The sequence below is a fragment of the Gossypium hirsutum genome, chromosome D05 (assembly GCF_007990345.1).
Source record: "Gossypium hirsutum isolate 1008001.06 chromosome D05, Gossypium_hirsutum_v2.1, whole genome shotgun sequence".
Lineage (NCBI taxonomy): Eukaryota > Viridiplantae > Streptophyta > Magnoliopsida > Malvales > Malvaceae > Gossypium > Gossypium hirsutum.
The window spans coordinates 22,343,689-22,355,854 of NC_053441.1; the positions used below are offsets into that span (position 1 = coordinate 22,343,689).

General features: G+C 36.0%; 1 protein-coding gene across 1 annotated transcript; it reads left to right on the forward strand.

Moving 5' to 3' along the window:
* The first annotated feature begins 2,562 nt into the window (after positions 1-2,562).
* Positions 2,563-11,637, forward strand: LOC107943758 (uncharacterized protein At1g21580). The gene is made up of 10 exons (XM_016877550.2): positions 2,563-7,560; positions 8,354-8,552; positions 8,637-8,787; positions 8,916-9,033; positions 9,149-9,223; positions 9,523-9,613; positions 9,698-9,968; positions 10,054-10,096; positions 10,169-10,272; positions 10,969-11,637. Exons 1-10 carry the CDS (start codon positions 2,643-2,645, stop codon positions 11,431-11,433), a joined length of 6,435 nt encoding a protein of 2,144 aa, XP_016733039.2. The 5' UTR covers positions 2,563-2,642; the 3' UTR covers positions 11,434-11,637.
* The last annotated feature ends 529 nt before the right edge of the window (positions 11,638-12,166 follow it).

Sequence of the window (12,166 nt, forward strand, 5' to 3'; positions counted from 1 at the left end):
GCCCTTACTGACTAGAATATTCCATTCTAGTAAGAAATCGGGACACTCATCCAGATATTTTTTTTTGCTTCAAATTTCGTTCGGTACTGGTTGTTTCGCTTTGTTCCGGCCAATTTTGCCCGTTTTGTAGGAATTTAAGGTACCTAGTGGTACTAAGATAAAACTGTTTTGTTTGTGCGTGTGTTTTTTCTTGCCTAAGTAGAGGATTGTATGAAATTGTAATACTATGTTGAAATTCGATTTGTCATCCTCCTATTAGAAAAAAATAGAGATGATGTTGAATCACAGTTTCATACAATTCTTTCTCAGATCTGGAGACAACGACAACTATGGATCGGAGGTGGCTCTCATTGATCACCATGCTTCATTTAAACCATGATGAAAAATGACCATGCATGAACAATCCTACCCGCCGAGATATAAGAGGAAGAAAAACAAAATATAAGAGAAGAACACGGAAGCTATGGCAAAGGTAAGAAACGACACAACCAAATATATATATAGAAAGAATTGTGCTGGGATTTAAAAAGTAAGTGCCAAAATATTAGGCTAAAAATCCATCTACATAATTTACTTCATAGTCCAAAACAATTTTTCAATGAGTTCAAAATATTTTTTAATTTATTTTAATATACTAAATTTAATAATAATTAAAAATAATTTCAGCAATTAAAATAGTTCCCAATAAATTTTATTTTTTATATAATATGAGAATCTTATTTATATAAAATACAACTGTATTATTTATATTTAAAAAATATTAATAAGTCCAAAACGGTGCACCGAAATATATTAATATCGATAAAAAAATAAAACTTAGTGATACAATAGTGACTACCTTACTCCAAATACAAAAACCATAAAAGGTGATTTGGTGTTGGACTTTAAATAATGAAATAATCAAATCACAAAAAGATAATAAAATTAATCTGCATCTATCAATATAACATAATCCCTGCTTCAATAAATAATTCAACTGGATTTTATTTGCTATCCATAATTGGATCAATTGTATTGATTAGAAAACATATAATTTAGTCTCAACATTCAATTTCCCCCTCGTGTTATTTTAATACATGTCAAAATTATAAATAAATTTAATTTACTATATTATATAAAAATTTGATTTGATGTAATTATACATATATGAATTTTTTTATACATTTAAAAATTTAAATTTTATTATTTTTATTTGAATAAATATAATAAATATCAATAAATAACAATGTTTGTAGTATATAATAATTAAATTAAATATATATAATTCCATCAAGTCAAACTTCTAATAGGATAATAAATTTTGAATGGAAGTTTAAATGTATCGTATAGATTTTTTTTTTTTGAAGAGAAGTTGTCTTGGAGTTTAATTATCTTCTGATTTGTAAAAAATTGTTATCTACTTATCATTATTCAAACAGTTATATATATATATATTAAATATGTGCATGTGTGTAGAAATTACGTATCTAGAACATTAATATGTGTTTAAAAATAAGATACAATAAATAATGAAATATATGGTTTGTAACTAATTAATGATTGGCGTAATGACTTTTTTGACCCTCTAATTTTATCAAAAAAATCATTTTAGCCATCTATTTGATTTTTTCAATCTCTTTTAACCCTTAAACTTGTAATTTTTTGTCAAATCACTTGAAAATGGACAAAAAAGTTAAAGTTTGTCAACTTTACAAACACGGCATATATGTGGATTGCCATGTAGATGACATGTCAACATTTAATTAAATTTTATAATTTTAAAGATTTTTATTTTAAAAATAATTTATATATATTTTTTACTTTTAAAATTTAAAATTTTAATTAAATGCAGACTAGTCATCCATGTGACAACCCACGTGTATGTAATATCAGTAAAGTTAAAAAATATTGACTTTTTCATTTATTTTGGGATGATTTGACAAAAAACGCAAGTTCAACGGCTAAAAAGATGAAAAATTAAATGGAGGGGTAAAATGACTTTTTTTATAAAATTGAAGAGCCAAATAAGTCATTATGCCTCAATAATCTATACTATTTATTAAGGCTTTTATTGAATTGGAGTCACCCATCAATTAAATCTCAACTCAATTAAGGAATTATCAAAATGTCATTTTATTTTCCAAGTAAGTTATATGATTATGTTGGTGTTTTTGTCTTTTTATATTTTTAAAACTTGAAAAATAAAATGAATTTATGGTAATTCTCTAATTAAGTTGAGATTCAGTTGATGGATAATACCAACTCAATAAAATGTTTAATAAATAATATAGATAGAGAAATATATAAGAAATATATTTATTAAAATTTCATATAAAATAAAAAAATTCTTTAGTTCAAATAGTAAATGAAAATATGGCTCAAATCTTACATAATTATATAACTTATTTGAAAAATAAAATGAGTTTTCGGTAATATTTTAATTGTGTTGGGATTCAATTAAAAGACTTAATAAATAATATAAATATAATTTTTTAATATAAATTTTATTATGTTTGAGTATATTCAAAGAAAGGAGTATATTTTATATTATAAATCAAATAATATTTTGTAATTATAAAAAGTGTGGTGCCACAGAAAATAGTAGTGAATACTTAATAGCCAAGTCAGAAATATCAGAAGGCTAAAGTCCAATCCAGCCGACAATGGATCCTCCCTCCTACATCCACCACCACCACCACCACGCCAACCACCCCAGGTACGTCCCTTTCTCTCCAACTCCTCCTCTTCACCCTCATTGCCCTCCCCCTCAGCCTCTACCTCCCTATCAACAGAGTCCTACCAACCTCCACCCTTCCCGCCACCACCTTCCTCCACAAATTCGGCCGCCTCCTCCTCCTCCTCTACCCCAACAAAATCAACAGCAAACTTACCAACCTCTTCCTGCCCCACCCCCTCCTCTTCCGCGACAGCAGTATTCTAATCATCCGCCTTACAACCCTCATCATCCTCAATACTCTTCCAGTTCCAATTTCAATTCTAACCCTAAGCCTACCCATGTTTCCCACCTATTCCACGATGTCCCTCAACGGCGTCTACCGGAATTCGATACCCGCCCTGATTACTGGCCTGAAAATCGGGTACCGAGGCCCCATCCCGTTTCCAATTTGGATCGGGAGGCCCTTTATCATCAGTTTGATCGGAGACCCGCCTCTCCTGTTATTGATAGGTTTATGCATGATTTAGAGGGAACTTCTAGGTTTAGAGATCTAGAGCTGAATCAGAGAGAAAGAGAGGGTAGGGTTCACAATGATCGGTGGATTTCTGATAGATCTTCTAGGGATTTTGGGATTGTTTCAATTGGATTTGAATCCAATTCGAATAATTCAAGATTTGATCATGAGGCTACTGAAAATATTAGATGGGGATCGCGTTTGCGTGAGCCGTTGATTGAAAGTGGAAATGATGAGATAAATGAAAGAGATGAGATGAGAGTTTTTTCGAGAAAAAATGATTATTGTGATCCAGAAGCAGAGAGGTTTAGTGATAAGGGAAGTGGTAGAGAGGGTAACCATGAATTTAATCGCACTCCATGGAAGCAAATACAGAAGAAGAGTGCTTTACTTAGGATTCAGAAGGTGAAGCTGAGTCATAGGAGCAGGGAAGATGAGAGACCACATTACTTGGGTTATCATAATGAGGGGAAAACTGGTACTTTTAGAGGAAAAGATTCGGTCTTACAGTCGGATCATGGGATGGATGAAAAAAAGAGAGAAGGTACCCCTGTAGAGCTTGATGTGTCTTTCAAATCAAATTCTTTGGTGGCAAAGGCAATTGTGACTTCTAGTCCTGCTTCAAATTTTGATTCGAATTTGATGCCTAGGAACACCAAAATTAGGAAACTTACAGCATTTGATATGGTTAGTTCGAGTGCTCAACCTAATAAGGGCAGTGAGAGTACTGCAAAATTAGGTGGTTCCACTTCTGCTGTAAAGAGTGGTTCTGGGCCTGTGGACTCTAAGCAGTCTGAGGGAAAAATCAAATCTTCTGATACTGGTAAAGCTCAGGATGGCATTAGAAAGCCTTGCTCAAAAGGAACCAAGGTTTTCCTTAGAAAGGGAAAGGTCAAAAAGTCTCCTAAGGTTACTGTAACTGAAGATGCTCCCAGTTCTGACAAGAAACTGAGACCATTAGAGGGGAAAGGTACTACTCCTTGTATTGGTAGTAAGGGAGATGGTGGTGTGGAAACTAGTTCTAACAGTGTCAACATTTTGGTTGGAGAGAATAAAGTGGGAGGGACTGTGAAGAGCACTGTTTCAGATAAAACCACTGCTACTGTTGGTAAATCATCCTCCCTCAAGGCTAACAAGAAGAAAATAATTGTGAGGAAAGTGGTGAAAAAGGTTGTTAGTTCTCCGTTGAATCTGGGAAATTCTGAATTAGCAAAGAAGGGTGATCAACTTGTTAAGACAGATATCTCTATTCGACGTGCATCTGCTACCCCTGTGGCTGAAAAACGTGTTTTACCTCTTAAAATGAAAGTTGCTTCTGCCTCTGGGGATTCAGTGCAGGGTTTTGATTTAGAGTGTTCTCCTGAAGAATCAGCTCTGATTCTTGAAGATGACAAAGTGAATGAAGCGTCAAAAGGCACAGGCTCAAAGAAGGTTTCCACTGATGTTGATCCTGGTAGTTCTGTTTCTCCTAAGATTACGAGAAAGAAAAACAGCTCAACTGTTGCTTTGAATTCTTCAAGTCAGGGAGAGAGCAATGTTGATCATGGTTCTACTAATGCTGGTAATTCTGTCCCTGGCCTGCATATCATTTCAAATATCAAGGAGGATCATACTGAAAAACCAAATGAGACTATTACATCTGGCAGTTTTGGTGTTGAGGATCTAAACACACGGTTTTACCATAATGAAAATAACATTAATTATGGTTTGTCAAGATCAGAGGACATCAAAGCTCATGGTGGTATTGTAGATATAGGTAGTTCTTCTGTTGCAATGCCTATCTCCACAGGTTTTGACTGTGGTTCATCTAGCTCTCTGGAGAAAAATATTGTTTGTGACATTGGCGATGCCAATTCTGGTAGCAGGCATGTTTGTACAACTCCTTCCAGTCCAGTAGTTGATGATCGTGCTAAAGGGGGATTACCTGAAGCTAATTGTTCAGTAGGAAGTGATAAAATGCCCCTTCTGCCATGTATGGAGGAAACTTATGTTAGCGGTGGTTCTGTTTATGGAGATTGCTCCAACCATGACAAAAGTACAACCAGCACTCCTGATATTGTTTATGTTAATACAGGGGAGAGGAACCATGAGATAGGCTATGATTTAGTGCTATCTCTCGGGTTTTCTGGCAAAGGAATCCCAAATGCTGTGGAATCAGTAGAATGCAGAGATAAATATGCAGCTAACATCCATAAACGAAAAGTGGGCGTTAGTGAACTAGATTTGTCAAGCTCAGCACTTGCAAGCATTTCTGTAGGATCTGCAGATGTGCTTACCTCTGCAAATTGTGTGGAAAGTACCATATGTGCATCTGAAATAGATTTGAATCCTGCTGAACCTATGGTTGGTGCTATTGGGTTGCTTGATGTTGGTTTAGAGCATTCTAGAGATAAAGATAGTGTTTTGCAGGGAAGCAGTTCAAATAATACCTTTCCAGAGATTGGTGGTAGTGCAGATGGAAAGTCTCCTGAGAAGAAAAAGAGAAAAATCTCTACCTCCAGTTCTAGTTTGACATCACCTGTAATCAGCCAGAGTGTTGTAGTTTCTGATATCTTTAAATCTGCTGCACAAATACCTTCTAACTTTACTGATGATCTACTGCAATTGGAACCAGAAGTTAAAGTATCTAGTATAGACGATCTTCATGCAGAGGGGATTGATTTATTGCATGTAAACAGTTCAGTGGCTGGACCTTCTGAGGATGTTGGATCTTTTAGTGATGCCTGCAGGGGCAATCCCCCAAAGATTGATCCTTCAGCTTTTGCTGAGTCAGTTGCTCCAAGTTCCCCATGCCTTCATCCATTAGAGTTGGGAGGTGAGCAGTTTTCAAATGGAACACCAGTTTCTGCTATAAGTAACCATCAAAGTGATGCTATGGATATTGAAGGTGATGACAGGGGGAAAGTGCTTGTTGATACTTCAGAAGAGCAAAATATCATTTCTAGTGAACTAACTCAATGCAGAATTATTCCAGAACATGTGTCTTTCGGCTTGGATAAAAGGTTTGCTGGCATAGATGCAGATGATGACAATCATCTTCCTCTGAAGGATGATTTACCTTCCACCTCAAACTCTTTGATTTCTGGTGTTGATGCTAATGAAGTTTCTGCAACCAACTCCAATGATGAAGCTATGCCTGCACCTGATATACTTTGTGATGTCGGTTCTCTCAGTAACCTAGTTTTAAGCACATCAACTTGCAAAGGACATCTTTTTAATTCAGAAGAGAAGACTGAAAAACTTTCATATGATAAGCCTGTAATTGAAGGTTCTTGCAACTCATCTGCCCATGTGTCAGATCCACAGCATAGCAAAACTATTTTGAAGTCAAAAGATGTAATTCAAACCAATCAATCAAGTGCTGGGAAGGCAGGTTTGTTGCCATCGTATGATTCTGAAAGTACTATTTCCCTCAATTTCCTTAGTGGAGAAACACAGGGGAGGAAACCACTGCTTAGTCATGTTGGTCCCAAGAGTTATCCTACTCGTTCTTCATTTGTTTCTTCTGCTTCCAAGAATGCTACATCTTCTACCAAAATCACAAAGCCCCGGACATGGCGCCGAACTGATAATTCTTCTGCCCATCCTTTATCAGGAAACAAACCTTCCTTAAGTGCCAATCCTATGCAAAAGCAGATGCCGACTTACATTCGTAAAGGTAACAGTCTTGTTAGAAAACCTACACCAGTCCCTGCTCCTCCCCAGGGTTCTCATTCTTCGAGTTCATCAGTTTACCGGCTTAAGTCTGGGATAGTGGATGAAGTGAAGAAGGGTACAGGACCAAACAATAGAGCTGATGCTGTTGACTTGAGAACAGCAGGTGCAAATACCACTTTTGAGAGGCCCACAACACCCCCGTTATCGAGTGTCACCAAAGTACCAAAGCATATTTCTAATTCATCAGGAGAGTGTACATATTCCCCTTTAGCAGAGCCTTCTGCTAGTGATTTCAATGAAACTACAACAAATCATCCAAGTTCTATGGAAATAAATGATGAGCTCAAATCCCCAGAGGATGGACAGAAGGCTTTAGAAACACTAAACAGAAATGGTTCAGCTAACAATTTGGAAGTCTTGAATGAGCAAAATGAAAGTGGCTTGATTCCTTCAAATGAAAAGAGGGTGACATATGTAAAGCCTAAATCAAATCAATTGGTTGCAACTTCAGATTCTGATCATACCTCTATTTTTGATGTTGATAAGAACCAATCCCTTTCTGCTTCCTCTGATGGCTATTACAAGAAAAGAAAAAACCAGCTAATTAGGACTGCCCTTGAGAGTCATATGAAGCAGGCGGTTACCTCGTCTGATGACATCTCCAACTCAGTGAGAGAAATAGCTGCTAAGGTTATTTCCAGTAGAACTTTTGGTAAGAGAAGATCCAATAAAGGTATGCATTTATGAGCATTCTGTTATCAGAGCATTCACACCTGGCAAAATACTACATTGAACTTTTGGCTTTTAGACATTGCTTGGCCTTTTATGACTTATTTTGCTTAATTTTATCTGCGAAGCATTAAAACATGTCTTCTTTCATCATTATTCTCCTCTTCGTATCTGTTGGCTGTAATGTTTATGCTTATTTTCTGTATCACTTGCAATTCTAGGTTGTTTTTCACTTTTCCAATGCTATGGAGTCATACCAGACTGATGCTAGTATCGATTTGGACAAATATACTTGTGTGGGAACTTTTTGCACTAACAATCGTGAGAGATGGCTATCTGAAGACTGCCTAAACAGATTTATATACTAAATTTGAATAATATTTTCTTTCACCTAATTAACTATCCTTTTGCCAATTCTTGTTGCCTATATTTGTCGTTATCAAACTTTATATTTTAGTTCCCCATCTGCTTCCCTTCCAAGTCCTGGGTGACAAAAATGGTGTGAACTTGTCAATAGTCAAGGACTTATATTGCCTCTGCCAGCTTGTTGAGTCTCAATACAAACTTCTATCTTTTATAAGCTATCTTTTTAAGTAATTTGTATTGCATTGTGGTTATCGTTGCTAGTTATTTATTTTGGGCCACTCTAAATGTTTATTGTGTCCATCAACCTCTACGTATTAAAGTTATAACTTGGTCAAATGGATGATTCTGGAAATTGTTTGCAGTAAGTTCCATTACTTGTTTTGGCTTGACCATTAGTTAGTGGATGGCTTAAATGACTAGTCCTTTTGCAGTTGTAGCAAAGACCCATAAACCTTCCAAATTCTCTCTGGTCTGGACTCCACATAGTGCAAGGTTATCAAATAATGATGGGAGTTCACTATGTTACCCGAAGGTCCGCCCGCAACTGTTTCCCTGGAAAAGAATGGCACACAAGAGAAGCTTTAAGTTGAACTCAGTTTCTTCCTACAGTAGTTCTTTATCTACAATTGGGTATAACTCTTGTTTTAGGCTTTTAGTAGCTTCTTGTTTTTATCCTGTTGTCCAAGAAAATAAAAGAATACATTTCTTTTGCAGAAGGAAAATGCTGCTATTGAGAAAGAGAAATACTGTTTATACTCGGTCAATTAATGGATTTTCAATTCACAAATCAAAGGTGTTAAGTGTTGGTGGTTCTAGTTTGAAATGGTCAAAATCTATTGAAAGGCATTCAAGGAAAGCTAATGAGGTAAGGTGCATCATGTACTGGTGGACCGAGTTCTTACATCTTTCGTATACACTTCAAAACTGAAGTGATTGACTTCTGAATTAAAATGGCTTTTTTTGTTTGTAAAATTTTATGTTAATGTTTAATAGGAAGCTACTCTAGCAGTTGCTGAAGCTGAAAGAAAGAAAAGAGAACAAAGCACTGTTTCTAGGACAGGCAAAAAAGGTCTCTCTTGCCACAAGGTTCATGGTACAGAAGTTCGGCGAGGTAGGCAAATTAACAATACTTAGCGAATTAATGGCACTTTATCTAATGTGCATGATGCACGATTTTGAAAAGAATGCTTCAATGGTATGTTTCATGTAAATATTTGATACTTTAGGTGAACGAATATTCCGCATTGGTTCAGTGCGCTACAAAATGGATTCTTCTAGGCGTTCCCTTCAGAGGATATCAGGTTTCTCTTAATTTATCTCATAGTGGATTTAAGGTCCTTTTTGTTTTCTTTTTCTTTTAAAAACTCCCAACATTGTGTGCCGATGCAAACCTACTAGAGATTGAAGTTCTCATGAGGCCTGTGACATTTTGCGTTTTTTTTAAAGAAAATTGGTTACAGTAACAAAAAACATCTGTACTAAATAACTTGCTTCTTTCAGTTTCTGATCAGCACCTACTGTCTGCACTGAAGCGGATGTCTTTTTTCCCTTTTGATAAGTTTTTGTGCTGCTCTCTTAACTCTACCTTATTTCTGTTTAGATGATGCGTCGTCATGCTCTGCTAGTCAGCAATCAGAAAACAGTACCAAAAAGTCTTATGTCCCAAGGAGACTAGTCATCGGGAATGATGAGTATGTTAACATTACCATATAAAACATAAACTTGATGGAATTACGTACAATATATAAAATTTAAATGAGCTCTGACATCTGCAGGTATGTCCGAATTGGCAATGGCAACCAGCTTGTTAGAGATCCAAAGAAGCGTACTCGTGTTTTGGCAAGTGAGAAAGTTCGTTGGAGTTTGCACACTGCAAGGTTACGGTTGGTTAAAAAGCGCAAGTACTGTCAATTTTTCACAAGGTTTGGGAAATGCAACAAAGATGATGGAAAGTGTCCCTATATTCACGATCCCTCCAAAATATCTGTATGCACAAAATTTCTCAAGGGTCTATGTTCAAATCCCAACTGCAAATTGACTCATAAGGTCCATCACTTGTCTGGTCAATTTGACATTCTGCTGGAGGTTGACTCCTTGGTTAACATCTGACCTTTGATTGAATATGTTACAGGTCATTCCAGAACGAATGCCTGATTGTTCATATTTCCTGCAAGGTGTTTCCTTTCTCAATTATGCTTTTCTTTTTCTAATTTTAGATATGCAGATTCTGACAGAATTACTGGCAGGTTTGTGCACAAACGAAAATTGTCCTTATAGACACGTGCATGTGAATCCAAATGCCTCCACTTGCGAAGGATTTCTTAGGGGCTATTGTGCTGACGGTAATGAGGTAGTGCCTTATCATCTTGGAAATGTTATTTTAGTAATTATTTTGCATTTTATGCCACATCCTGTTTCATATCATGTTATGGAGATATATCTTTATATTCAATTTGTTTGGTTGGCTCATACTGGTCTTAATAATTAATTAATATTAGAAAGGTCAAATCTGAGTTTTGTAAAATTAAGGTAACATTTTGTTCTAAACTTTTGAAAGAAAAAGAAGAGTATTTCACAACTTGTAGTCTCTGATATGCCATCTCAATATGTGGAAACCTTTGTAACCTGATTTTCTACTGTTGCACTGATATTTATTTTATTTTGATTCGCATGAATGTTTCCCACGAAATGACAACATTACTAGAATAGTCTCATGGTGTATGTGTCTCTATGTATATTCGTTTATATGGATTCACTTGAAATTTCTTCAAAATGACTTGAATAGGCAGTTTTAATGATGATTATTATAAATTCTAACAAGTCTAGACCGTTTAACGTTTTCTTTCTAGACCTAACTATAGTCGTTTGACCAAAGGAAAACCTTATCTATATTCTTCGCCCCCTCCCAGTGCCTCTTCTTAGGAGGAAGTCCGATAAACTGATGATCATCCATCATTTTTGATATTCTCTTAGCTACCCCTCTTCTCTAATGCACACACAAACCACAACATTGAATAAGTGAAACGGAATGTATCTCTGCTCTCAGTGTCGGAAGAAGCACAGCTATGTCTGTCCGAATTTTGAAGCAACAGGGTCCTGCCCCCTAGGATCTACATGCAAGCTTCACCACCCCAAAAACCGAAGTAAGGCAAAGAAAAGTAAAAGGTCAATGGAGCATAATACTGCTCGTGGGCGTTATTTTGGTATCGACATTTCAAAACCGAAAAGAATGGTGTCGGAAAGACAACAGGAGGTACTAGAGGAAGACAACATTTGCTTTGATGGGAAATTCTCTGATTACATTAGCCTTGGTGTTAGCGATGATGAAGTGGGGGGACTTCATCAAGCGAATTGTGACGAAACAAGCTTTGGTGACGATGATTCGACAGATTTACAATCTGAAGATTTGGATGAGTTAATCAAACCCATTCGTATAATGAGTGAGTGTAAAATAACAGAATCATTTCTGGTTACTGAATCTTCAAGTGGTAAGCATTTGGCCATCCAATAGAGGAATTGAAGATGTTGTATAGAGAGAGCAACCTTTTTATGTATTTTTAGCTTTCTGAGAAATATTTAGTATCCATCCATAGGCTTTCTTTTTTCTCTTTTGTTTAAAATTTGCATTTTTACAGCATGGTATATGTTGTCTTGTGTACCTTGTAACAAAACAGAAATGTAGAAATAAAAAATGACGAATTGGAGTTGAGCAATATATTGGACCATTGTCGGCAATTTCTTTTCCAGAATCTTATGCTTTGGAAAATTTTAAATATTACTTATAAAAATTTGCTGATGTCTCGAGCAATCCATGGGGACTTTTAAATTGAAATGTATTATTAAATTTAAATCCCCCCTAAATGCAGCGTATTAAACAGTAAGACAATAGTCATAACAGAATTTCAAACAGTATCAAAATTACAAAAGCTTCCATATCAATTACTCCCTCCCTCGAAAGATCCTTGTCCTCAAGGATTAAAAGTGGGAAACCTCTGCTGAAATTCCGACCACAATTCCCATTTGAAGTTCTTAGGAAAGGTATCGGTCCACTTGACCAAGACTTCGGTGCTGGTTTGGTTCTCTTTTCTAACCATCCTTCTATCAATGATTCGAACTGGTTCTTTGGCTAAGGCTCTATCAGTGCCTACGAAAGGAAGATGTTTCTGGCAAGGAACCTTCCCAATGTGTTTCTTCAACTGTGAAACATTGAATGTAGGATGGATGCGAGACCCTGGTGGAAGCTT

Coding starts and splice junctions, on each gene's coding strand:
- LOC107943758 (XM_016877550.2), top strand. CDS start 2,643: ATGGATCCTCCCTCCTACATCCACCACCACCACCACCACGCCAACCAC. Junction 8,788..8,915: donor ATTCAAGGAAAGCTAATGAG/GTAAGGTGCATC, acceptor AATGTTTAATAG/GAAGCTACTCTAGCAGTTGC. Junction 9,614..9,697: donor CTAGTCATCGGGAATGATGA/GTATGTTAACAT, acceptor TGACATCTGCAG/GTATGTCCGAATTGGCAATG.